At 45.1% G+C, this 27991-nt stretch overlaps 1 protein-coding gene across 8 annotated transcripts; it reads left to right on the plus strand.

Moving 5' to 3' along the window:
- Positions 1 to 495: 495 nt before the first annotated feature.
- THOC5 (THO complex subunit 5) lies at positions 496 to 26646 on the plus strand. 8 transcript variants are annotated; one of them, XM_081122511.1, is made up of 21 exons: positions 508 to 573; positions 2889 to 3023; positions 4370 to 4513; positions 5360 to 5473; positions 5628 to 5725; positions 8014 to 8160; positions 9047 to 9161; positions 10157 to 10289; positions 10951 to 10983; positions 12514 to 12591; positions 13263 to 13303; positions 13546 to 13645; positions 15046 to 15154; positions 18734 to 18835; positions 19390 to 19486; positions 20075 to 20189; positions 21459 to 21562; positions 21704 to 21791; positions 23008 to 23123; positions 23809 to 23999; positions 26446 to 26646. In XM_081122511.1, the coding sequence occupies exons 2-21, from the start codon at positions 2928 to 2930 to the stop codon at positions 26507 to 26509; spliced, it is 2085 nt and encodes a 694-aa protein (XP_080978637.1). In that variant the 5' UTR covers positions 508 to 573; positions 2889 to 2927; the 3' UTR covers positions 26510 to 26646. The 8 variants fall into 8 exon arrangements, with proteins under 8 accessions (XP_080978632.1, XP_080978634.1, XP_080978637.1 ...); XM_081122506.1 differs by lacking the exon at positions 10951 to 10983 and having other exon boundaries at positions 496 to 577; positions 26446 to 26643; XM_081122508.1 differs by lacking the exon at positions 10951 to 10983 and having other exon boundaries at positions 498 to 577; positions 2892 to 3023; positions 26446 to 26643.
- The last annotated feature ends 1345 nt before the right edge of the window (positions 26647 to 27991 follow it).

A 27991-nucleotide genomic window follows, 5' to 3' on the forward strand; every position in this document is an offset into this window, starting at 1 on the left:
AAATCTTGACACTACCATACTTAAAAATTTTAATTTATTGATTTTGGGGGGGGGGGGGGGACAGAAACATTGATTTGTTTCACTTATTTATGCCTTCCTTGGTTGATGCTTGTACGTGTCCTAACCCAGATCAAACCGGCAAACTTGGTTATCATGACGCTCTAACCAACTGAGCTACCAGACCAGGGTTCTACACTACCACGCTCTTGTGTCATCTTGGGCATAAGACCCACTCATTCAACAAATACTCGGCAGAGAGGTTACTACTAATTGCTGGACTTCAGGCACTGGGGAAAGTGAACGAAATACACTTTGCCCTCGCAGCTTCAGTTTCCTTGTGTTAAAAGGGCTGCGTAAGGGTGATGGCAACGGGGACCCTCCCTGGACCACCCAGTTGCCACGGCCCGGGGCGCCCACGTCACCCACCCGCTGCCAGCAACGCCCGAGAGCTGCCGTGCGCTTCGCTTCCGGCCTCCGGGCTTCGCTTCCGGCCTCCGCGCCTCCCTTCCGGCCGGTCGCTCCTTCCTTCCGCTTCTCTATGGCGCGCGGGCTGCGGTCTCCGGGCCACTTGAAGTAGGTTGGTGCGGGCGCGGGGCGGTGAGGAGGGGATCGGGACCGCAGAAGGGCAGCAGGGCGAGGCCAGGTGCTCTGAGACTGATGCGCGGGCCGCCCGGAGGGCATCCTCGGGCTGGAGTCCGACCCGGGTTCTCCGTCCGCAGTCCTCCGGACCCCGCCGCTGGGCGCCGCGCGCTCTGCTTCTCGTGTGGAGAATGTTGGCTGCAGCGTCGTAGGCCCCACGTTGTAGCCTGTAGATGACGACGATGGTGGTAATGATAACCGCTCACATTTATTGTGCGCTTAGGTGTGCTAGGCACTCTTCTGTGTTAACAAAGCCATGGTTTCTCACATGTAAGCTTTTCAGGTCTTACCTTCGTGGGTTTGGCCAAATCAACTTACCCTGTAGGAGTGTTTACTAAAGGCTTTTTAATTGAGTCGCTTTTTAAGAAATATGTTTTTCGTGATCTTTAGAGAGTGGAAGGGTGAGAGAGAAAGAAACATCCCTGTGAGAGAGAAACGCACCCCAGCGGGGAATTGAACCGCAACCTAGAGATGTGCCCCGACCGGGAATCGAATCCGTAACTGCTGCACCGGAGGACGCCCCAACCAACTGAGCCACCTGGCCAGGGCTTAACTGAGTCACTTTAAAATTTTAAATTTATTTTATTATTATTTTTTAATCTTCACCCAAGGATGTTTTTTCCATTGCTTTTTCAGAGAGGGTAGGAGGGAGGGAGAGAGAGAGAGAGAGAGAAAGAGAAACACCGATGTGAGAGAAACACATCCATTGGTTGCCTCCCGAAAGCTGCAACCAGAGGTACATGCCCAGGGACCCTTCAGTCCTCAGGCTCTAACCACTGAGAAAACTGGCCAGGGCTAAATTGACTTTAAAAGAAAAATTTAAGTCTATCATAAATGTAAAACTTCTTTCACTTGTCATATGCAGAAGGCAATGATAAAAATTAATATATTAAAATGAAAACAGATTATTGTTAATAATTCTGCCTAGATCTCATTGTCTAAGGCTCTGAGATAGAGTCCTTTTGTTAACAAAGGAGCACTGGTGTTCATAGATGTTAAACTAGGGAAATGATACTCTCCTTGAAGCAATCAGAAGTTTCTAAAGAGAACTGAAGAGATTAACTTTCTCCCCAGGTGTTCAACATCATTTAAGATCACACATGTACCGCCTAAAGCCCCACTCCTAAATCATCTTCATCACCTTACCCAGTGGAGGACATTCCTATGTTAATGTTCACAACAACCCCAGAGGTATAGACTTTTATTCTCATTTGATCTGTGAGGAAACAGGCACAGAGAAAAGTTCAGTGACTTGACCTAGAACTCAGCCATAGAATAGTAGAGTGGAGACTCCAACTTAGGGCTTCTCTGAGTCTACTACTGTGAGCTATTGGCTCCCCCAATAATTGCTGTGACAGGTTTGTTGGGCTAAGGGGAACAGTGCTGCCTACCTCAGGGGACCATGGTGACAATCAGGAGATACAGCAGAGGAAGGATGCTTTGTGACCCTAGAGCTTCATGTAATGTAGGCTCTGTTCTTTTAAATTATAGTGTTAACTAGGGAGTTGACGGCATTTCCAGATGAGATGGTGGCAAGGCTAGGAGGCACAATAATGTAGTTGTTAAGAGCACTGATGTGACATCAAATGGACCCAAGCTTTCGCATATAAGCTATGTAAGCTTGGGCAAGTCATTCACCTTTCTGATCCTCAGTATCATCTATAAAACAGTACTTGTTGTTATCTAAAAGGTTTGTATAAAGATAAAAGAGAACATACTCATAAAGTGCTTATATTAAGGTCTAGCACACAGTAATCAATCAGTATTATTGGTAATGTGCGTATGTGCCAGGCTGAGGAGTTTGGTCAGTGGTGCGGTGGAGTTCATTTTGGACAGGATGAGGGATGCTCCCCCCCCCTTTTACAGAGGATTTAACTGCAGTTTTGGTGGGTCGTCTTTCTTTTTTTTTTTAATCCTCACCTGAGGATATGTTTAGAGAGAGGAAGGAAGAGAAAGAGACATCAGTGTGAGAGAGAAATATCGATCAGTTGCCTCCCGTACTACACCTGACGGGGGATTGAGCCTGCAACCTAGGTATGTGCCTTGATGGAAATCGAACCTGCAACCTTTTGGTGTATCGGACGACGCTCCAACCAACTGAACCACCCGACCAGGGCTGAAGAGTTGAGTCCTTTCTTGAGTTACCAAGAGTGTAAATGACCAGAACTGCTAGTTAGACTTCAGTGTTATGACTCCAGGAAAATCTCCAGTTTCAACTCTGGAAAATCTAAAAATCTTTCGCCTCTTAGCAGGTCTCTACTATTTCTTCCTGACCTCACCAAACAACCATGTCATCAGAATCGAGCAAAAAAAGGAAGCCGAAAGTGATTCGAAGTGATGGAGCTCCAGCTGAAGGGAAGCGCAATCGTTCTGACACTGAGCAGGTGAGTTTAGCCAGGGCTGCCATGCTACTGAGAAATTACAGCTTGTGGCCAGGCACCTGGCTGTGTGTTTATAGCACCTGAGGGTCACGGGGACAACCTCCCAGGTGGCCTCTGTTTAACAAGGGACCCAGAATTCACTTGGCTCTACAAAGCCTGAGTATCCATATCAGTTGTAGCTGCAGCATCCCAAGGCCAACAAGCCTATATTGGACATGCTTAGTGACTAAATAAAGAATGCATTTGAGTATGGTGTGTGTTTCCAGTTTTTCCTGATGATCAGAAGGCAGTCCATCTGCAGCATGCTACTTGTACTTTGAAGATGTGGCATTCCTGGTCTACTACTGAGATAGTATCAGACCATCTACCTGCAAAACCTCTTCTGTGGTCTGAGAGCTCATGTGGTCAGCAGCTTCTCCTTTTGCTATTTCTCTGTTCTTAAATCTGTCAAGCTGATTTATTACTTAGCTGTTTTGATTATTTGGTTGGTTATGTCTTTTGTTTGTTTTTAAAACTAGAATAGAGAAACATACTAGCTCAAATTTAAATAAAAAACGAAACTTTCCTCAGATTTAGGAAATCAAAATTAATGAAGAGGCTTATCTTTTTGGGGGCATTGATCCTGACTCTTTTTTTAATTGAGGTATAACTGACATATTAACATGTTAGTTTCAAGTATACAGTAAAATGATTCATTATTTGATATATTGTGAAATGCACCACAGTAAGTTTAGTTAACTTCTGTCACCATACATAGTTACAAAATTTTTTTTTCTTGTAAATGAGAACTTTTAAGATCTACCCTCGTAGCAGCTTTCAAATATGCAATACAGTATTATTAATTATTAACATTCTATTAAAGAGATGTGTTCTGTTTACTCCAAAGGGTAGGAAACCAATTATGATATTTTAGTCATTGCTAAAAACTTGATTTGACCATCTGAACACCCATCTATAGGAACTTTGTTAAATTAATTCTGGTTTATCTTTATTGTAGATTGTTTATCAAGCAACCATTTTGATGGAGAACTGTACTTACTGGGATGGAAAATTGCATTAAACAGCATGGACAATATGATTTCATTTTGTTAGAAAATAAAATTTGTATTTACCCACAGTATTAACAGTATTTCTGGCTAAGAGGTGAAATTACAGGCCATTCACTAAGCATCAATACTTTATATCAGAAGGGAGGAATTATTTTTCATTTTGAAAAACAGTTGATTTGAGGACCAGACCCTTTGTGGATCTGCTTTCAGTCTTCATTATTACTGATCTCAGCCCATGTCCCTGGTCCTGACTGGGAGACTTTTACTCTCTACTCAAGGCCTGTATCCTTGCCTCCACAGGAAGGTAAATACTACAGTGAGGAGGCTGAGGTGGACCTGCGGGACCCTGGAAGAGACTATGAACTGTACAAGTACACGTGCCAGGAGTTGCAGAGACTCATGGCTGAGATCCAGGACCTGAAGAGCAGGGGAGGCAAGGATGTGGTAAGGAGTGGACTGAACGAACATGAACTTGGTGGGTCTGCACGGATGGGCCTGTTTTGTACCTACTAGAGTGAGCCCTTCCTGATCTTGGTCTCCTGTCCTAGCTGTGAGTAGGTAGTTGGAGCCTGGGGGCTCTGGAGACCTGTTTGTTAATTTATTGGAACTTCTCGTCACCACCCAATCGCCAATTACAGTAATGAAAGTACAGGATAATTAATTTTTTCCGTTACTATAATGTGATAATTTACCCAACTAATATTTATTAAGTGCTGAGCAATTTTCTGGGAGTTAAGAAATGACAGCACATGTAAATTCCCTTGCTGTTACAAGGATGGATATGTACAAGTAAATCGTAGAGACCAAAAATGAAATTATTAATACTAAATGAATATACAAGGCTTCTGGGCAGAGAAACTAAACAGTGTGACTACAAACTAGTTGGATAAGTTCAAAACAAAGCAAAACAACCCGTATTTTTCCAGGAATCTCACTTATTTGTGTGTATACTGGCCAATATTGTTGAGATTATTAAATCTTACCTCTTTAAGGTAGTCAAGCCTTACAGCTGTAATTCTGCTATTTTCATTTAAATTATTCTGCAGTGCTGTTGATAGAGGTCAGATGTGTGGCAGGGCGTTGCTGTTATTTGGACCTATGTGCGCAGCATGTAGCACCAGATACTTGCTCTATGTTCAATGCCTGTTTCTTTGGTCAAAGCCGAACTTCCTTTTTCCCCCTGAGAATCTTAAACATTTCCCCTGTACAGTCAGTGTCTTATTTTGGAGCTGAAGGAAGCTGAGCCAGCACCCATTATCGAGGTGTTTACCAGGTCCTCTTTGCCCACAGGCAGGTGAGATTGAAGACCGCAGGATCCAGAGCTGTGTGCATTTCATGACTCTAAAGAAGCTGAACCGATTAGCGCACATCAGGTTGAAGAAAGGAAGAGATCAGACCCACGAGGTAGGAGTTGAGAGGTTTACCCCTCCTTCACCCTCCTCCTTGTCCCCTTCTCAAGCCCCTTTACCCTTTTTTCTGAGTTTGCTGCCACTGTGCTCTGCTCTGCCCCACCCCACCTGACTTGCCCCACTCACCACCTCTGACCTTCTCCTTTCAGGCCAAGCAGAAAGTAGACGCCTATCACCTGCAGCTCCAGAACCTGTTGTATGAGGTGATGCACCTACAGAAGGAGATCACCAAATGTCTGGAGTTTAAGTGAGTTTTGGAGGACAGGGCTTCGGCGAGGTGATCTGTTGGTAATGGCTTTTTCCTATGTAGCTCTGTGTGAGCTAGTCTCTTTAAAAAGAAATCAGATGATTATGGAGACTGTAGGACCTGGGAGGACAGTGAGATCACTTTGGGAAATTTGGAAGCAGTAGTTTCAGACTGCACAAGGAAACTCAGAAGCCTGTCTGACCCCTTTGAGTATTGAGCTCTGTACCTGGTCAAAAGTAATTGTCTCTCCTTTCTAGGGGCCTTTACATTAATTACCAGTTTGATTCTTGGGCACGTTGTACGGGAGCAACTCACTTCCAATCATGTCCTTTTAACCTTTTGGCCCAGTTTTCATCTCTAAAGTTCCAACAATTCTTTTTTTTCTTTTTTTTTGGCTAATCCTCACCCAAGGATCTTTTTCCCATAGGTTTTTTTTTTAGAGAGAGTGGAAGGGTACAGGGAGAGACAGGGAAAGAGAATCATCAATGTGAGAGAGACACATCAATTGGTTGCCTCTCACACGTGCCCTGACAGGGCCCAGGGATCAAGCTTGGCACCGGGGTATGTGCCCTTGACCGGAACCAAACCCACAACCCTTCAATCTGCAGGCCAACGCTCTAACCACTGAGCCAAACTAACTAGAGCCCAACAATTTTTATTTTTTATTTTATTCAAACCAGCAATTCATTTTTGCAAATGAATTGGAACCTGAATTTTTTGCAACTTAGTTGCCTTCAGGTGAACAAACTAGAGTTTGGCAGTGTTATTTTTAAAATGTAATAATGCCTCTTGGCAAATCCAACTGATTGGAAGGGAGGAAGGAGTAGAAGAAGGGAAGGGAATGTTCTTGCTTGGTCCGACCTATTTGAGCAAACTGAAAGGTTTTATTTGTAATAAACTTGAGGTGTGTGGGCACATTAGACATTGGTCTATTGTATTTTTAATGATGCTGATTTTTAAAATATGCTTTTATTGATTTCAGAGAGAGGAAGGGAGAGAGAGAGAGAAACATCAGTGATGAGAGTCATTGATCAGCTGCCTCCTGCATGCCCCCTACTGGGGATCAAGTCCACAACCCGGGCATGTGTCCTGACCAGGAATCGAATCACGACCTTCTGGTTCTTGGGTCGACGCTCAACCACTGAGCTACGCTGGCAGGGCGATAATGCTGATTTTTGAGAGGCATCTTTACTCCACAAATTCATCACATAATAATACTTAAATATATAGAGGTGAAATCCACATGAGGTCTGTATCTGAGTTAATTAGTGTTGTACCATTGTCACCTTCCTGATTTTGACTTTGTACCCAGGGGAAGGGTACATGGAAGAAATAAACTCTCAGTGCTCTTTTTGAAACATTTTGTGTGTCTTAAATTATTTAAAAATAAAAAAGGTATAAAAACAAAGTAAAAGACTGTGATGCCCCAACATGTAACCATTGCTCAGATGAAAGCTGACAAACCCAAAATACAGCCAAACTGGGCCCATGGAGTGGACAATGGCCACAGTGGGCCCTGGAGTGGGACAGCCTGAATTCAGACCTCAGCTCTGCCACTTACTAGCTGTGTGTGACCTTGAGAAAACTGCTCAACTCTGGAAGCCTCCATCTCATTTGAAAAATAAAGATAAACATTCCTGTTTCACAGTTATTGTGAGAATTAAGGGAGGCGAGGATGACATACAGTGGGTGCTTAATCTATGGTAGCTGCTCTTACTTTTACATCATTTGTTCATGACCTGTCCACTACTATGTTAATGCAGGAAATCGTATTGGATTTCTTTTATACACATGTGTCACTATACATGTGACAATTAAAGCCTCTAGATCTTCTTCTCTGGTTATGCCATGCTAGATCTTCCGCATCCCGTGCTTATACAGTTAATGTTATGAACTTTAAAATGTAGACCCTTGCGTTAAATGATATTTCTTGGTTTTAACCTGACATTCTATGTCTAGACCATAGTGTTTTCATTTGACCTTTTAAGCTCTTAGCTCCCTTGCTCAGCTTGGAGACGTCTGTAAGTGTAATAAGCATCCCTTCCAGGTCTTTAGCTAATTCATGGATAAAAAGGTTGGACAGCATGGGTAAGTATCCTGTGGCATGTCACCAACTACCTCTCTTCAACTGAAACATCTAATAAGCATTTGCTGAGAAGACTGGATTCCATGTCCCTGAGTAGCTGTAGACCTGGGCTAAGTGGGCATACATGGGGAGGAACTGTGGGCCTACTTAAGCCCGTTTGGGTTCCTAAGAACAACAGCTTGACATTTGTTTTTGTCTGTAGGTCAAAGCATGAAGAAATTGATCTGGTCAGTTTAGAGGAGTTTTATAAAGAGGCTCCTCCAGATATCAGCAAGGCTGAAATCACCATGGGAGACCCTCACCAGCAAACCCTTGCACGTCTGGATTGGGAGCTGGAGCAGCGGAAAAGGTAGCGTTTCCTCTTATCTGACCTTGTTAACCTGTGCAGACAGGGACCTGTGCAGTACTGTCCCACAGGGGACAGTACTTGGTTATGATCCACAATCAGACAGCAAAGCTCTCTACAACCAGTAGAATAGTCTCTAAGACCAAATCCTATTTTGTGATTAATTCACACCTGATAGTTGGCACATCTGCTCTGCTTTTCATTGGAGAAGCAGCTGTTTTTATTCCTTGCCTTTTTCTGTTATAGAAGATATTCTGTGCCTTTGGTGCACATTATGAATTTAATAAGCACTAAGTCTGATTATTAGGGAATGCATGTCAATTTTTAGCAGATGGAGTTGGCCTGTCACTCCCTTGTGCCCCGGGCACAGGCTAAACTATGAGTGTTGCATTCCTGTGGCATTGGTCCGGCATCCTCCCCACCCTGCCCCACTCAGGCCACTCTGTGGTCTCATTTGGGTCCTGTAGCTGTTAGGTCCACATATTTGTGAAAGTTTGGGTCTTGGCCTCCAGAGGCAAGAAATGGAGCAGATGCCGGCACAGGGGTATTCCCTAGAGGTTAGGGACAGAGCCTCTGGAGCCAAACAGGCATGGATTCAGAGCCCAGCTCTGTGCTTGCTCTTAACTGGATGACGTTGGGCAAGTTACCTCCCTCCCTGAGCCTTCATTTCCTCCTTTGGAGATAAAAGTCCCTGTCTTCCAGTGTTTTTATAAGGATTAAATGCAGTAATGCTTATAAAGAGTCCTTCAAAGTGCCTGGCACATAGTAAGTGGTAGGTAAACATTAGTTCATCATGTCTGCTATTATTAGGTGGACTTGGACAGTGAGCAGGTATGTCAGGATATCCCTGGAAAGCATCTGGTGACAGTGCTCTGTCCTTTCCCAACAGGTTGGCGGAGAAGTACCGAGAGTGCCTGTCCAACAAGGAGAAGATCCTTAAGGAGATTGAGGTGAAGAAGGAGTACCTGAGCAGCCTCCAGCCTCGCCTGAACAGCATCATGCAGGTGTGGGCCTCCCCTGGGCCCCCACTCCAGCAGCCATGTCTCCCTTTGGGTGTTACCCTAATCTGTGTTAGAGTACAGTGTAGGATGGTCCTGGCTGAATCCTACCCAGCTGATATGATAAAGTTTCACCCTGAGAAGAAGAAAGCTGGCCAGGTGGATTCAGGAACATATACACAAATTTACTTGAGGCATTTTCTTTTCACCCAGAGCCTCATCCGGATAAAACACTTTTGCAAATTCTTTAGTTTACCCCCTGCATGGTCTTTACCCCCTGCATAGCCCCCGAAGTCTCCAGGCATGCTTCTGCGGATGTCTATTAGACCCCCCCTAACTGTACCTCAGGGGCAGATCCTCAGCAGATCTACTCACTCTGAAAAGAACTTTACTTGTATTTGAAAGCCATTAGGTACCCTAGGAGGAAAAGTCCCCACTTTACCTGTAAAGTGTAATGTCTTTCTATATAGGTGACCTGATTTTGTTTTCTTTGTGAAGCCAGATTTGGTCTAAAATCCTTATAGTTTTATGAAGCAGGGTAAATGGTTAATATAAAGGAACTTTGCAAAAGGACCCTGGAGAAATTATAAATTCTCTTTCCTGGATTTGGCAAGATCTACATTTCCTCCCTTCAACTCTAGGCATAGAATTAGAATTGTTAACAGAAATATCCTTAGTCGCATTTTATAATGAGACAAAAAGAAAATGGAAACAAAGAGTTTGGATTGTACTTAATTTTTCTGTTAAAAAATATGCTCTGCATATATTTAGGTCTGTAAAGTGATTTGTACTGACTTACAGAAATTTCCTCCAGCACTCTGGGAAAGTTCTGATACAGTTGATTCTTTTTATATTGACCTTTTATCCACTTGTTAGTTCTGTTAGCTTATCACATATCACTTTCATAAATAAAAAACTATATATGGTAACTAAGCAGCCACATGTTTGTATGTGGACTGCCGAAAATGGAAAAATAAAAATCCTACCTTTATTGCATGCAGGCTTCCCTCCCAGTGCAAGAGTACCTGTTCATGCCTTTTGACCAGGCTCACAAGCAATATGAGACGGCCAGACACCTGCCACCTCCCCTCTATGTCCTCTTTGTCCAGGCCACTGCATATGGGCAGGCCTGTGGTAAGTATGGGGGCCGGGTGAGGAAGAGGGGCTGTGGGAGCAGCAGCTGTGGCTGATTGAGTCATTTGGAAGCACTGCCTGCTGAGGAAAGCTCCCAGGCCTTGCTCAGAGCCCTCAGGTGACAAATGCTGCCTTCCCTCTGTGTCGCCCAGCATGGCTGTTTTGACTAGCTGGCCTGAGGCTGAACTAACTTGAGGGGTATTTCAGACGGTTGGCTTTGAGCCTTTGATGAGCCTGGCTGGTCGGCTGTTGGGTGCACTGCCCAGACAGCCCAAAGCACGCTTGGCAGGTGGATCGGCGCCTCTTGCTCTGCTTCAGAGAAAGGGCTTGGTGAACACAGGTCTCAGCCAGCTGTCCTAGGCTTTTCCATGCCCCAAATAGGCTGCATGTCATTATGGTGAATTACCCAGTGAGAGGATGTGTCCTCATTAAACTTAAGGGCAGCCCTTTACTCCACTAGGGTTTTGAGAGGTTTTTGGAGACCCTGCCTCCTGCCCTAGTGCAGCTTTCACCCAGCACCTAGAGTTTTCTTCCCCACCACCAGTGCATGCCTTTCCTCCCAGCCACAGACACCAACACATTACTGTCTCTCTTCTTATGTCTTCTTGGTCCTTCTGGTCCTTTCCTTTGCCTTTGTTCTCCCTCCTGTTTCCATCGTCAGCTCATATGAAATCCTCCCAGCCCCCTAGACAGGGTGAGTAATTTTCTTTTGTGTTTAAACCCCAGCCTGTTTCCATTCTCATTTTACTGTAAAATTTCAAGACTGAATTCAAAAGTTTGCCAGTGGTTGATGGGGGCATCCAGCTTATTTGGAGTAAGGTGTGATGGTTCATGCAGGGTTGTCAGAGAAAGAGGGTAGTGGTCAGCCACCTGGGAATATTATCTCTGTGACCTGCCACTTGGGGGAGGTTTGCCATCCCTCAATACCATTGGGCAAATCATTTCAGGCTTCTGTGACTATCTAATCTGTATACTCTTTTGAATGGAGCAGGAGGAGTGGTGGTCTGACCTCTCAGCCCTACACCCATAGGACTCCACAAAGGCAGGTCCAGGCATCACTCAGGAAGATGTCAGGCCTGGTGCATGGAACAGGCCTCTTAGCTTTTTACTTGAGACGCCTAGCTCAACTTGAATAGATGTGGTCTTGAATAGACCTGAGCTTGATGCCAAGCTCAAGTTGAATAGACCTAGCTTACCTATTTCCTGGCTATTGTATCAAACTTCTCTAAGCCTTAATTTTCTCATCTGTAAATGCATAAAATGTATAATAATAGTATTGCTTCTATAGAGTTGTTGTGAAGATTAAATTTTTTTTAATATGTTTTCATTGATTTTAGAGAGGAAGGGAGAGGGAGAGAGAGAAACATCAGTGTGAGAGAGAAGCTTCAGTCGGTTGCTTCTGCTTGCATACTGACTAGGGAACCTGCAACCTGGGTATGTGCCCTAATCGGGAATCAAACACGTGACCTTTGGGTGTACGGGATAATGCTCCAACCAACTGGGCCACACCGGCCAGGGAGAGTAAGGTTTTTTAAAATATAATTTTATAATTAAAATTATAAGCATTTGCTCATTCATTATAGATATCACCTCACCATCCAACTGGGCAGCTATCATTTGTCACATTCTGCTTTCATAAATGCAGAAATGGGGGCTCAGAGCTGCATCGTAACTTTCCAGGTCACATGTTTGGGAATGGGAACCATGACTCAGGCCTAGGACTGAACTGCAGGGTCCAAGTTTCTGCCCACTGTCCTCCTGCCTCCCAGTTAAATGTGACAGTGCCAGCCAGGCGCTTGGTGCAGGGTGGGATAGAGAATGAGCACGTAAGTGAAAGCCGATGTTTCCAGGGTGTGGCAGTCATGGGCTTCTGCATGAGAACCTTTAAGACAGTTGGTGGAAGAGAACCGTATAGCTTTAGGCCCAAGGTTGGGATTTCTGTACCTTGGTATAAACCTGAAAAGAGAGATGTTCACCACTAGTCTCAGGTGATACTTGTCCAGGAATCTACACTTTGGGTTCTTTGTTCTCAGTCAGTGATGCAAAAAAAAGGCTTAAGTTTCCCACCTGTTTCTCTTCATCTGGAGAAAGGGCTTTTGTCTGCCCACCCCTGGCCAGTAAGGAGCTGTGACAGACAGCAGAAATGCAGTCCCAGAGCTGGCCTTCTGTGTAGCTTGGCTCCTTCCCCCAGCGGCCGTCATACAAAGCTTTTTCTTGCTCCCAGATAAGACGTTGTCTGTGGCGATCGAAGGCAGTGTGGATGAAGCCAAGGCTCTGTTTAAGCCTCATGAGGAGTCCCAAGGTAATGTGCTGGTCAGGATCCTCCCCCAAGTCTTCTGTAGCTGGTTCCAGGAACACTAAGTCGCCACCAAAGGGCAGTGCTGTTCCTTTGAAATTAACTGTACTAGTTGAGTTTAACAGAGCTTGACTTCATGTGCAGGGGTAGACAGGGAAAGCACTGCCTTTGGATTTCAGCCCTGCCACTCACTAGCTCACTGATTCCAGGGCAGCTCTTTAACATTTCTGAGCCTCAGCTTAGTCACCCATCAAAACAGGGTAGTAATACCTCATGTAGAATTATGTGAATTAAACAAGGTCATGCATACAAAAGCCCTTAGCATCATCCTTAGCACATAGCAACCACTCAAATTACATGAGCTGCTATTGTTATTTATATTACTGTTATTGCTACCACCACTACCAGTGGAGGGGATTGTGGTCCATAGGATAACATCAAAAAAAAACTACAACACTAGAAGATGGATGGTGGGATTATGGGTCATTTCTCTTTTCTTTTTTCCTTGCATCACCATGTTTTTTATACTGACTGTGAAGGAACAAACTAATTTATTATTCTAAAAAAAACATTTATAAATGACACAGAGTCTGGGCCCCTTTACGCCCTGGGTTGAGGTGCTTTAGGGAGCATTGGGAGCCCCCTCCGCTCTAGATGCCTTTTTTCTGTGGCTGCAGATGACGAGAGCGACTCGGATGCTGAGGAGGAGCAGACCACGGTGAGAGCCGCTTCCTCTCGTGGGCGTGCCAAGCAGCTGCACTGGGGCCTGCTGGTTGGCAGGTGCCATCCTTCCTAGAGGCAGAAGAAAGGTTTGAAAGAAAGGGCTGCTGGGTGCCTTGCAACTGAGTAGCTGAAGCATCAGGTCCCAGGCAGCAATGCTGAGGCCCTGGCCGGTAGGGAGAAGGAAGGGAGAGATTTGTATGACCAGTGCTCATCATTTTCATTCTTTCCTTTGTCCAGAAACGCCGGCGACCCACACTGGGAGTTCAGCTGGATGACAAACGCAAGGAGATGCTGAAGAGGCACCCACTGTCTGTCATGCTGGACCTGAAGTGCAAAGGTCTGGCTCCCCTTGTTCCGGGAATCCCATAGCACTTGAGAGTTCAGCCAGGCACAGATGCACAGGTCCAGCAAGCCAGAGGCCTCTTTGCCCAAGAACAGAATCTGGTTTCATATTTCTCTATTTATCCTCATTGTTTTGCATGGAATCTGTTTGATTTTTTTCCCCCCTAAGTCATACCAAACCAGAGAGAGACATAAAGGATGCATAAAACTACGCCTCTTTCTGAATTTTAAAAGTCAGATACACAGAACAAGTTGCAAGAGTATGCAGGTTCTGAGTAATTTGACCAACATGCTTAATTTAATAAGTAGGACTTTGTGTTCTGCAGAGAGTATATGTTTTGGAATTGGTTTGGTATGGATAAAGGAGCACATGATAAAGCATTCAGCAGTGTAAGAGTTGTCAGTCAAATATAAGTCTCTCATCCAGACTCCCAGACTCTGGTCCTTGGTCTTACTTCCAGGGACAATGGTTGTGACATGTTTCTTATGTATGGTCTAGAAATAGTCTATGCATTTAGAAGCTATTATACAAGTGTATATTTGTTCTCTCCTCCCCTTATCTTTTACACAAATGGAAAATTACACACTGGTCCTTTCTTTGCCTTTAAAAAGCATTTTGCTTTGAGGTAATTTTAGACTCAGAAGAGTTGTAATGATAATACATTGAGTTCCCATAGGTGCTTTACTGACTTCCCTGAATTTCAACATCTTTTTTAACCACAGTACAATTATCAAAGCCAATGTTGATTTTATTGGTACAACACTGTTAACTAAACTGCAGGATTTATTCAGGTTTCCCTGGTGTTCCCTTTAATGTCCTTTTTCTGTTCCAAGATCCAGTTCAAGATCCCACATTGCATTTAGTCATCATGCCCTTTAGTCTTCACCAGGCAGTGACAGTTCCTTGGTCTTTGCTTGTCCTCCAAAACCTTGACACTTCTGAAGACAAGGTTTATTTAGTATGTAGGAAAACTCAATTTGGGTTTGGTGGATTTTTTTCTGGTTAGACTGAGGTTATGGATTTTGGAGAGGAAGGCCACAGGCGTCTTCATTGTCACATCATATCGGGGTACATGGTATCATTGTGTCTTATTACTGGTGATGTGAACCTGGATCCACTTGGGAATCACTTAATCACTCCCTTTTCATATTGTGTTTGTTAGAAGCAGAGTCTGAAAGTCCAGCCTACACTCAAGGGGAGGGAAATGGAGCTCCACCTTTTGGAGGGAAGAGTAGCAAAGAATTTGTAGACACCACTTTTTTCCCCTCTATGTTAAATTGCTATTGAGTTTTTGTTTTTATAGTAAAATATCGTAGTCTTATTGACTTCCCTTTCTATAAAACTTTGGCTCTGCTCTTATGTTTAACTCATACATTTTTTTTCTTCCCATCCAGATGACAGTGTGCTTCATCTGACTTTCTACTATCTCATGAACCTCAACATCATGACAGTAAAAGCCAAAGTGACAACCGCCACGGAGCTGATCACCCCCATCAGTGCAGGGTACTGAGCAGGCGTGGCTGAGAGTGGGACAAGGGGGGGCTGTGATGAGAACCTTGGCTCTGAGCTGCTCTCAGTTTCTTTCTCATCTGGCTCTGAGAGGTTCATGGCTACTTTGACTTCTGTTGTCACGTCCAGTTGGCCTAGAAGTCCTGGTACATCACTGGTATTTAGAAAGCATTCACCAACTTTGATTGGTGAAGTCCTCCTCCTACATAGCAGATGGTGAAAGTGACTACGGCATATTGCAAATTGAGCAGGTGGGGCAGAGTACCAGCTTTTTACAACCAGTGAAAAGAGTGTGAGTGTAAAAATGGGATCTGGCAGACATTGTCAGGTTGGCAGGTTTAAGCTGCTCTCTCTTTCCCTTTTCTTTTTATCTCACAAGGTGCTGAGATTTTCACTTTATAGCTCAGCTTAATCCTAGATTGTCCTTACCTGGGCAGTGGGAGGAGGACTGTGGTGGGCCCTGTGGAGTTTTTGAAGAGGGTGAGCAAAGGCACAGTAACGATGGCCATAGGTCGAGCATCCCTAGGAAGCCCCTGATCATGGCAGTCTTGTTCCACAGCCAGAAGCAGGAAGAAGGGAGGAGGATCTAGAGGGCCTAAGGGTGAAATAGCATCACTTACAAGAACACACCTTCCCCTGCCCTTACCTGGTCTCACTGAGTCCTCATGTCAGCTATAGAAAGACCACTGAAGGAGGCACAGATCTGGTGCTTAATGGGGCAGGGCTCTTTTCATGACTGCCTGATGTTCTACCCTGCACTTATAGTTCATGTCCCTGAGTGTTTGACAACCCATGGGCACTCTGGATAAAGTTGACCCCATTTCCACCTGACCCCAGCAGAGGGAGCCCAGGGCTGGCTTCTTCAGAGCACCCAGTCACACTGCGCAGCCAGAGCTCTTGGTCCAGTGAGCAGCTTTAGGGCTCCAGGAGGCCCTTGGCCAGGGCAGATCTCCTTGTCACAAGCATTCTGCCTACTCACCTCTCAGATGCCCTAACAGGATTGCAAGCTGGTCTCAGAGCATGCTTAATTAACTCCAGCTCCTCCCTAAGGCTGTGCAAGTGCAGTGACAGGGGCAGTGCTGCAGACTGGTTATAAACTCTGGCAAGTCCCGGGTCTGCCACTTACAGATCTTGTGTGCACCTTTAGCCAAGTTCCCCCCCATTCTGTGGTTGTTGATTATAATATCCCCTTCTAGGGAGGGAGCTTGTGAAAGTTAGGTCAAGTGTTTAGCACAGTGAAGCACTTTGAAATGACAGCTGTGTTTATCATCATCAACTCATTTAACTCTCACAGTAGCTCTACAAGGTGAGAAAACAGACCTGTGTACCACTGTACTGTACTACTGTCATTGCCAGGTGGGCCCTGGCCCCCAAAGAAGGAGGAGACACAAAAGAAAACACCCTGAAACCAGGATTGGATCTTTATGGGCCATCAGCTGTTGTCTAGCTCATCCCCTTATTGTACAGATGGAGAAACAGGTCCAGTGGGCATATGGTTATGGAAGCCCTAGGCCTAGAGCTCCAGACTCCCAGTCCAGAGGCCTTTGCTCAATTACAGGCTGCTCTGGCTATTGGAGACACCAGCCTGGTGTCAGGTTTTGTATAATTTCCTTTTTTTTTTTTTAATGTAATTATAGCATTACTCTTAATTCCTTAATATCACCCAATAACCGGTCAGAGTTCAAGTTTCCCTGTTTTTCTCATAAGTGTTTTTTGTTAGTTGTTTTGTTTTGTTTTTACAGTTTGGGTTTGACCCAGGATCTCTCATATGCTGCAATTAGGTGAAGCTTCTTTCAGGCTCCTTTTCATCTGAATGTCTCTGCTACCTTTTGATTTGTTGAGGAAATGTGTTGTTTGCTCTATAGGTTTCCCCCAGGATTAGATTTTGATGATTGCATCCCTGCAGTACCATTTTATGGGTTACTCCTTCCCCATATATTTCATGTAAATTGTAGTTAGATTTAGAGGCTTGATGAAATTCCATTTCGATTTTTTGGAGGGGGACAAGGGCAGGCAGGACTGAGTCATAGACACTGGGTTTCCATCAGGAGACCAGGGCTGTCTATTTTTGCAGTGTTAGCAATGTTGATGACTATTGCCAGGATCTATTAATTTGCTAGGGAATTAATGTTGTTAATACAGACATTTTAGTCAGAATTATACCAGCCCTGCTGAATTTTCCTCAAGAAATTATTTTCCAGAATGATCTCCATTGGGGCATTTTAATTCATTAATTTTTCATTAAGACATTAAACTATTTTTAATCATTTTCCATTTCTATTTTACCAAGGTTTTTTTAAATCCCTTTTCCATTAAAATTTTATAACAAAGGTTTGACTAATTGAATAGCTTTTTGTTTTGGTGTTGTATTTTCATAACTATATATAGCTTCCCCTTTTATGTCCCTTGTTTTTACCAAAGTCACTTGTCTAGAGACACGTTACAGACTTGATTCTTCTGTCAAAGTTTTGTCAGTTACAAACCCTTTCGTGTGCAGTTTTAGCTGTTCTTTTTTATTTGGATTGATTCAGTCATTCAATCTATTAGTAATAGTCACTAAATATTGGCCAAAAGACTGGCAATTCGTATTGATTTTCTAGCCAGTTTTCCACGTGAGGCAGTGAAAGGGGCAGACCCTTGCAGGAGCCGGGGGCAGGCACATACAGAGAGACTCTGGGAGAGACAGAGAACAGAGAAGACCCAAAAGATGCCACTGCCCCAGTATTAAGTCCCGAAAGCATGCCAGGGTCTCAGAGCAGCAGGATGGGATTCAGAGCTGCAGGATCAGCTCTTCTGCTTGAGTAGCTCCTGATGCTATTCCTGAAAAAATAGAGAACTCTGCTGGTTGAGGGAAAGAATGGGACCTGTTGTCCTTTGTGATCAGATTACTCTATTATCCTCTCCTCCCCCAATCTCCTCTGCTTGTCACGTTTAATTACAGTCTGAGCCCTGACCGTTCCAGGTGGGTGGCAGTGGCGTCGCTGTCTATCTGCTTATAGCGCTGGGTCACCTTGTCTCCAGTGCAGGTGGTAATGTCTTTTTCTGGGAATACAAAGGGGACCTTTTCTGTGAGTAGCATGAAATTTGGTCAAAGTGATAAACACAGCACCAAAGTTGCACACTTTCTGGGATAGAAATGAATCTCTACTCCTATAAAAATTATGATTATTTCTATTTCCAGTGTCATGGGGCTTTGTTCCCCTTAGGTAAGGCCCTGGTCACCATATAACCCTTGAAAGGGTAGGTATTTCTTTTTAATTTGGTGGATAAGGGTACTATCTTTGATTAGACTGCAAATCCCAGCTCCACCACTTACTAGCAATGTGATTTTGGACAAGCCACGCCTTTGAAAGCCTTGAGCTTCTCCTTTATAAAATGGAAATGATAATATTCTGAACCTCATAGGGTTATAAAGATCCAGTGACCTCAGGCATATAAAGCATCTGACTCACAGGAAGCATTCAATAAGTGGTGGCATTGATCATCAGTGAGAGGCGACATTACCATCCCCAAATGCCCAAGTCGAGACTAGGTGTTGGACAGCGTTCTCACTGCAGTCTTCTCCCTTTCCAGTGACTTGCTATCTCCTGACTCAGTCCTGAGCTGTTTGTATCCTGGAGATCATGGAAAGAAAACTCCAAATCCAGCCAATCAGTACCAGTTTGATAAAGTTGGGTGAGTCAGCAGTGTTTTCTCCTCTCTCAGCCTCTCTGCTTCTGAGTTTCTCTGGGGGGCTCAAACCCAATGCTGGCGAGCTGGTAGGGCCAGCAGCCTCTCAGAGGGTAAGGGGACAAGTGCTGGAAGGAGAGAGTGCTGTATCTAGAGAAGGGAACATGTGACCTTTCCTGCTTATGAGGCAAATGGAGTTCATGGACGGGTGGGAAAGGGTGGATCAAAACTTGGGGAACATGATATAATAAAAGTATTTAACATTTTAATTCTCTGAGGATTAAAAACATTTAAAAATATTTTATAAATTGGTAAACCTCTAAGGAGATCATGTGTACTTTGTTTTTATTGAGATTTGCTTATAAATTAAGGGCTGTCTGGGGAAAAAGAGAAAAGTGGACATGGGAGGGATGAAATTTATATTAGGGAGCTGATGAAGTCAAGAGGCTTTGCTGGCAGCCTGGCTGGGTACTGGCCTGTTTAGGGTGGATGGGAGGAAGGCTATATCCTGGGACCCATTGTAGAAACGACTTACAAAATCATTTTATTCTTTTATGCAGCATCCTGACTTTGAGAGACTACGTACTTGACCTGGGTCACCCCTATTTGTGGGTACAGAAGCTGGGTGGCCTCCACTTCCCCAAAGAGCAGCCCCAGGTGTGTACACTGATCCTGTCTCCTTAGCTGGAGAACTCTACCTCCTTTCTATCCATACAGACTCCATAAAGGCTTCTGATGGCTTTTGGGGGCTTTAAACTAGCAGAATGCTTTCCCTTCAGGATATGATCTGTCCTCCCTCCACTCAGGACACTAAAATGTCCAAAGCCTACGAGTGTTTATGTACCTTTGCATTCTCCCTGAGTCTAGAAACCCTCTAGATCAAAATAACTTGGGTCCTTGCTCTGGGTGCAGCACAACTCTAGGCTCTGCTGCCCCTTGATCTTGTGTACAAAGAGCCCCAAAATGAAGTGTAAGCAGAGCCCCAGGGGATCTGGCACCTTAGCAGAAGCTTTCCTTTTCTTAGGACCTGGCCACAGCCTCTTGAGAACCCAGCAGCTTGTGTCGTTCCTGCTGGGACTCAGCATCTGGCCTGTCATAGCAGGTAAACCCTGCCTTTCCCATAAGGTGCCCGCCCCAGGGCATGAGTGATCTTGGCTGCCACTGGAAGGCAGGTTGTAGGAGAGAGGCAGTGCCTGGAGGAAGGGATCAGGAGCACTCAGGTGTGCCCCTTGCTGTCATCCACAGCACACGGTGATTGCTGACCACTCACTGAGCTCCAGCCACATGGAGACCACCATGAAACTGCTAAAGACCAGAGTGCAGTCCCGCCTGGCCCTCCACAAACAGTTTGCATCCCTGGGTAAGCTCGTGTTAGGGCTGTGGCTTGAGAGCCATTCAGACAACATGGACAAAAACAACTTAGCCCTTCATTAAGGTGTCTTGAATCATGATGACAAATTAGAGAGGGCTGGATTTTGGGCTTTTGTTGAGCAAAGGTGGTGTCAGGGCCACTGGAAAGGGCTGCAGGCCCATCCAAGCAGAGATCTGAGCTCCCCTCAGGGTCATCAAGGCTGTTCCAACTCACAGAGCCTTCTGGTGGCACAAGTTGGTCAGGAGCAGCTCATCCTAAATTAGTGTGTGTCAGACTGGTGTGCCTTCTGCAGATATATAGTGGAAATCCAATTCATGGCTCATGGAGCCTACCTTAAGCTTCTTTGAATACAGCTGTACAGGGATCCACCCCTCATCCTTCCCCTGAGACCTACTGAGCTAATACCCTCCAGGGTAAGGCTGAGCTCCTCTGTTTTTCATAAGCTCCCAGGTGATTCTGCTGAGGGCCATTGACCAAAGTGGTGGCCATTGGGGGCTTCTTTTCATTTATTCATTCAGTAAATACTCGTCAGAGGCTTACTATGTATGTACAAGGCACTTGCAGGATAGTAAAGATTAAGATCTTTCTGATCTAACAGTCACTGTCAGGAAAGACATTGGGTTTTCAGGACCCATCTGTAGACCCTTCCCCTCTGGCTCAGTCTAATGCTTCATGTGGACCCTGATCTCTCCAGGGCAGCATTGCTTGTCCATCAGGCCTTTCTCCCTGTCAGCATTGCTGAATTTGTTTTGTCTCAAGGTTGGATGATTGTCATCCTGGACAACGTTTACTGTGTTGGCATATTTGCTTATTGAAATGCCAGCAGGAATTTATGCTGGAGCAGTTCTCCAGCCTTTTTCCCTTAGAGGAACTGACACGGAACACTTCAATCTTTTCCTCCATCAAGGTCAGCTATGAAAACACAACCCTCCCGGCTATTGATCTAATTAACAGTCACTGCTGCAGAGGCACTGTCATTGGTTTTGGCTGCTGGGGGTTCTTGTTTTGCTTATCATTATTTGCATTAAGGATAAAGCACCGTGAATGCTGGTGCTGGGTCTGACCACAAGCACATAGCCCTGGATGAAGTCAGGTTGGTGTGCCTACATTCCTGGCACATGTTGACCTGGGCACCTACTGAGTGCCAGGTGTACCTGAACATTGGGTAGGGCCCTTTGAGCCCTCTATAAGATGGTAATTACCTAGCTGTGGCACCTGATTTCTACCTATGACACCACCTGTCTTGCTCTCTTTTAGAACATGGCATTGTACCAGTTACTAGTGATTGCCAGTTCCTCTTCCCTGCAAAGGTTGTGTCCCGCCTGGTGAAATGGGTGACGATTGCCCATGAGGATTACACGGTAGGTAAAAGAGTGACAGGTCACTGTTGCTGTCCTGGGGACCGCAGGCCCATGTCTCCTTTCAGTTCCTATTCCTCCACCAGAAGGGCAGGAGGTTTTAGAGGAGCCAGGAGTTCATTACTTGTCTGTGGTGATTTCTAGGAGCTGCATTTCACCAAAGACATTGTGGAGGCAGGACTGGCCGGGGACACCAATCTCTACTACATGGCGCTCGTGGAAAGGGGCACAGGTAATTTGTTCTGGTAACAGTGGTTCTAGGCAAGGGGAGTGGCTGAGAATAAAACATTCCTGAGAGTTGCCCAAGGGAAGGGAAAGTTCTGGAATCCTGCTGCAGGGACTTAGCAAATAGTACTGAATGTGAGAGCCACCGTTTGGTGAGGACTTGTTCTGCAACACGGTCATATATGTGCTTTATGTCATTTAATCCTTGTGACAGTCCTAGGAGTGGTAATATTCCCATTTTATAGGTGAGGAAGTCAAGGCTTAGTCACAAACCCAGTCTTACCTCTGACCCTGAGCTCCTAGCCCTTGGTTTTACTGCTCTCTAGAACCGGACATCTGTTCTACCCACTTTCACAGAAGGGCTGGCATGTCCCTGTCAGGTTGTGCAGTGCAGGGTGACAGGACCTTCCTCCCTCTCTGCAGTTTCTATACTCTTTTTTGGAGGCATATTTAGCCCATCAGTGGAGAGGATAAATGTTATGCTTTTGAAAATGGCAGACTTTCACTAGAATATGTTGAAAAATACAAATATTTTACGTAATAATTATGAACACAGCTTTGACATCAGGCAGTTCTGATTCCAGCCAGCATAGCTGCATTGCATCTGTTTGATTTTAAAGAAGTTTCCATCAGAGCCTATTTCTTTACATGTACGATGGGAATGATAGCGGCACCCATCAGAGTCATCCTTAGGGTGTAATAAAGTGCGCAGAGAGCTTAGCACAGCGCTTGGAAGTAAAGTACTCAGTGTTGGCTGTTAACAAGTGCTACGTAACAAAATATCCAAAAGTAAAAGGGACAGAATAGAGAAGATATAGTTGACTGATATAATGGCTAATACACACTATTACTAAAAAAAGGTAGTAAGCCTTTACATGGGCAAATCTTTAGCTGGCTGGCAGATAAAGAAATGCCAGTTAAAACAAACTTCTGTCAGAGGAGCAAATAGAATTCAGGCAAACCCAGTGTGGACCAGACTCTGGGGAGTCCATGCATCTCTGCCTCCTTGGAGGGACCAGAGTCACAGGCATCACGTTCTGCAACCTGGCAGTTCCACTTTGGAGATTCCAGAACAAACATAAAAGTAAGGTTAGAACCAGAATGTGCTCTGAAGCACTGGGAATAGTATGGGACATCAGAGCTAGCCTTAGGGGTCCAATGGGGATGGTGCAGGGCTGACAAGTTGAGTCCCAGAACTGATTTTTCCTCCTTTCCCTTCTCAGCCAAACTCCAGGCTGCTGTGGTGCTGAACCCTGGCTACTCCTCCATCCCACCCATTTTCCAGCTCTGTCTGAACTGGAAAGGGGAGAAAACCAACAGCAATGATGACAATATTCGGGTAAGGACCTGCTGGGGGTAACAGGGAGCAGGTCCCTTTGGGGAGGTAGGCTGTGGCAGAACCTGCCACCGCTAAGGGCTTGGGCACTGGCATAATTCCTAGGACTAGGTATCTGCCAGGATTTATAGAATTTACTGGAGGCTGCATGATGTAGCAGAGGAAAGAGCCTAGACCCATCTCAACCAGTTACCTAGTTTGGGGTCCACAGGTTTCACCTCATTTATAAATTAGGGATAATATAAATACCTGCCTTGAAAAGTGGTTGCCTTGGGCTTCTGTGGAAACATGAATTGACTCAGAAGCTTAGGGTTGCTGGAATGAGATGATGTATGAGATCATTGCCACTGTTAATTATTATTATGCCTGTTAATTTGATTCCATGGTGGCCTTAAGGCTATGGAGCACGTTTTTAAACCTAACTCCTTCTGACTTGGATCTCAGCCTGAGATTCCTTCTCTCCACACTTCCCTCTTCTTGGCTGTGGGTGTGCAAGGCAGGGAAAGTTATGGGTCAGAATCTGGAAGACCCCATTGTTTTGAGGAGGGGGAGCCTCAGGACAGTCCAGTCCATCCGGCTTGGTGTGCTGTGGGCCAGCTCCTGCAGAGGCCCAGCTGCAGTTCTTGTGGAGCTGTCACACCCAGCAGTGTGAAGATTATGCTGAGTTTCTGGCCTTCCCACCCTGTAGGCCATGGAGAGCGAGGTCAACGTGTGCTACAAGGAGCTGTGCGGGCCCCGGCCGGGCCATCAGCTCTTGACCAACCAGCTGCAGCGCCTGTGTGTGCTGCTGGATGTCTACCTGGAGACAGAGATCCACGATGACAGCGTGGAGGGGCCCAAGGAGTTTCCCCAGGAGAAGATGTGTCTGAGGCTTTTCAGGTGAGGAGAGGGGTCAAAGCGCCAGGGACCCCCAGTCCTGCCTCTCACAGGGATTTGGGGCAGAGATCAGAGCCTGGCATAGAAGTCATACTTGCTCCCAGGTACACTTCTCTCTGTTCACAGAGGAAATTAAAATCCTGTTGCTGGGTTTCCTGGGGAGAGCTTGTGGCCTCCTCCTTCCTGAAACTTTTCCCTCATCCTTTCCTACCAGCCTGGTCCAATTGTTCTTCACAAACACCCTCTGAAGAAGGACCACCCACTGAGTGAGCAGCACTGAAACATGAACCAAGAGGATTTGGTTGAATTTTACTTTCTATACTTTATGTACTATCCAAATAAGCTTTTTAATCTATTCATACCTCCACCAGTCCTGAGTCTGCTGTACTCTTCTTAGGGTGTTCACACGCCTATGAGAATCATAGCTGTAGGCATTCGGGCTTTACAAAATGAACCAGCCTAGATGTAAGACAAACACAGGTGCAGATCTCTACTTTGCTGCTCACCAGCTGGGTGACCTTGGAAGAGTCACTTCAGCTCACCTCAGCTCTGAGCCTATTTCCTAAAGGCCGAGTATTACCTTCTAGCTCATGATAAATTAGAGATTGTTCACATAAAGCTTCCAGAATGATTCCTAGCATAGAGAGGGGCTAAGAAAATGCCAGCAGGTCCTGACAGCTTGGTATTTAGCATGTCTGCTTTCATAGCACTTCTAGGTACTTTTCCTTTTTGCTTTGGGGTCCTCTCTCCCTTTCATCCCCTAACTCATGTTCTTAGAGTCCATTCCAAAACTCCAGAGTTCACATTGCTCAGGCATCCCTTCCATTTTGGGCAACTGCTTGGTAGGGAGGGGGGAAGGGCCATAATCTGTTTCTCATTGGGACATCCCCGTTCCCTCTCAGTCTAAGATGTGCCTTTCCTGCCCCTCACCTTCGCAGGCAGCCAGTCCCAGCTGGGGGAAGCTGTCCCCAGTATCATCCTGCCTCTGTCTGGCACCTCTGCCTCGCCTGATTTGTGGTGCTATCTGATAATAAGCAGCTCTGACCCCCAAGTGGCTGCTAGGAGGTGGTGCTAGTGGCTAGGATTTCCTCTCCCTAGTGGGTCTGTGTGATACCTCAGTTCTTCCCACCCTCCCAGCCTGCTATAGCACATTTCTAGGGTGGGATCTTCCACAAGGCCAGTGTTTATTTTCTGTTATCTAATGGTTCCCAAAGGACCCATTTTCTGAAGTGCTTTGTACGTTATCCAGGCTGAGCTCCTATGAGGGCATTCTGGGAAGGTGCTGCTTTGGCCTCTAAGACCTAATTAACTCCATGACTGGTGAGATGTGAGGTTCTTGGCCTAGAGTCCAACTGACCATTGGGATCAGGCCAACGGGCTGAGCCTTTATTTTTGTTTAATGCAACAAATTTTATTTAGTACACTCAGTCCCAACATTCAGCACAAAAAGTTTACAGAGGATGGGTAGGTACCTTCAGGCCCTGGGTTCTCCATGAGCCATATGCCTAGACTTGCCCAGATGACAGTGCCCTTCTGGTTTTGGGAGGTATATGGGGCCAGAAAGACGTAGGTTCAAATTGCTGCTCTTACCTGTGCAATTAGAGTCTATACTTAGTGCCTTTGAGCTTCAGATTCCTTGTTAGTAAAACAGTGTTCACTTCGGGTATGGTTGGGAAGATGAAATTAAACCAGATGGAGCATGTAAAGTGCCAAGCACAGTGCAGGCAGAATAAGCCCTCACTTAGGTAAGCGGTTGCCTTGATGTTGGAATTAAAACCTCTTTTCTTTCCTCATCTCTACAATCCCTGACACACACACTCCCTCCCACCCTCCTTACTCAGACGAAGATCCAGGGTGTTACCTAGTGATTACCACTGAATGTCAGTCATAGATGAATGAAAGAGGCCCTTTACCTGGACATCAGTTACTGTGGAGCTTTGTGGAAGAAGACTGTGTGAAGTTTTGCTGGGGGCCCAGGATGATAGCTGAAGCACCTAAGCTTCACAAGGTCAATCAAGGCTTTGGCTTCAGACCTGGTCTTGAATTGGGCTCTGCTACCTTCTGGTGGAATAATGTTGGGCAGATAGTTTACTCCCTGTTTTCTTTATTTTTTAAAGTATAGAACTAAACTATGTTTGTTGTCAAACATAGAAATAACCATCAACAGTTGTTAAAAACACTCAAAAGTGAGGGTGCCCATGTCCTACCTGTCCCCAGAAGTGCCCATTGTCAGCGAGGACCCTTCCAGGCCTGTGTTCATGCGTTTGCAAGCATATAAAGACATTTTTACAAAAATGATATCACAACCTTACATATTGTTCTGCAGTGCGCTTTTCTCACACATTTCTTTTTTCCCCCTAACAGCTATATAGTACTGTGCAGGTAAGTGTCATTTATCCTATTAGCCCAAAGGGCTTGGTATTAACTGATCTTCATTCTGTTTCTCCAGGGGTCCCAGCAGGATGAAGCCATTTAAATATAACCATCCTCAAGGATTCTTCAGCCATCGCTGACCTCCTGCTTGGCCTGTTGTCTCCCGCCCTAAGTGCTGTGCCTCTGCTTTCTCCTCTGGTCCACATGTGGCTCCTGCTAGTCTCCAAAGACAGGTTTTATATTTCTAGCCGATTAAAGTGTCATCTGACCAAGTGGCCTTTGTCTTGCGGCTCTTTTGGGAGGAGGGGGGTGGCTTCACAGTCTTTAAGGGCCAGTAGGAGCCATAGCACGTGAAAGCGCATTTGTGGATAGGCTTTCTCTAGGTGGCCAAGAAAAGCAGAGAGCAAAAAGATTCTGATTCTACTACAGAGAGATGCTGCCTGCTTGGCCACACTCACCTTACTTGTTCTGCTTTGGGAAGTCCTCGTTATCTAGCTATTATCCTAAGTCCTTGCTATTAGGAGGTGGCAGGGGAAACCAAATCAGCATAGCACAAAAGCCAAGGCTCTTCTGTCCCTCCCCTCACTCTTTCCACTGGACCTGTCAGTGTTTCTGACGGCCACATTCTCTGATCGCTAGGTGTCATGAATGTCTGACAGTGCAATGGAAATAGGAGACAAATTCACAAAGAATGATTGTAAATCTTGCAGGATTTCATGAAGTCGATGAGTGATTTTGGAGAATCATATGCAGAGCTTCCACCTAGTGAAGCTCTGGCAGAGAGAGACCAGGTGGCACCCGAGAATCTTCATGGTGATGACAGGCTAAGTGCCTCCAGAAATAATGATTTGACTCTCATAGGATTAAGAGAAGTCCTGGAGAAATAGGTAACACCTTCTAAAATGTTTGCAAAATTATCTCTTTTGTAATCCTGCAGAAGTGGAACAAAGTGAAGGATGGCATCAAGTGTTCTCAGATAGGTTTGTCAGAAAAACTAGACTCCTCCAAATCAGTACTCTCTTTATTCTTTACTCATTTTAAGAAGTTATATAAAGATGTAAAAATATTTTAGTTGCAAGTATAATATAAAGCTTGCTAGCTACAGGATGAAATAAGTTTTTTTCAGCTTTATTGAGATATGATATTGTGTAAGGTGTACAACGTGATTATTTAATATTCTGTATATTGCACAATGATCACCACAATAAGGTTAGTTAACACCATTATCTCACATAGGTAGTTTTTTCTGTGATAAGAACTTTTAAGATTGCTCTTAGCAATTTTCAATATATGTAAATTTTATTTATATGATAGTCCCAATCAAATGGTTTATTTTCTCCTACAACATACTTTGAAGTTTGGTCCCAATGTACGTGTATTTGTTCTAAGAGTACCTCTGGTATAAAAGCTGTTATCCTCCTGTCCTCACAGCTGATTGCTGAGCACCCAGTGACAAGGATTTTCTAAGGAAGCACTGGGAGACTCCTCGCCCTGGCAGGGCCCTTCATTTTACAGATGGAAACCTGAGGCCAGTGAGGAGAGAAGGGCTCTTAGAGAACCACCACTACCTGTGTCCCTCTTTCCCTTCATCCTACATCATTCCTTTGAATTCCTGAGGTAGA

Source organism: Miniopterus schreibersii, assembly GCF_964146895.1.
Source record: "Miniopterus schreibersii genome assembly, chromosome: 20".
Taxonomy (NCBI): Eukaryota; Metazoa; Chordata; class Mammalia; order Chiroptera; family Miniopteridae; genus Miniopterus; species Miniopterus schreibersii.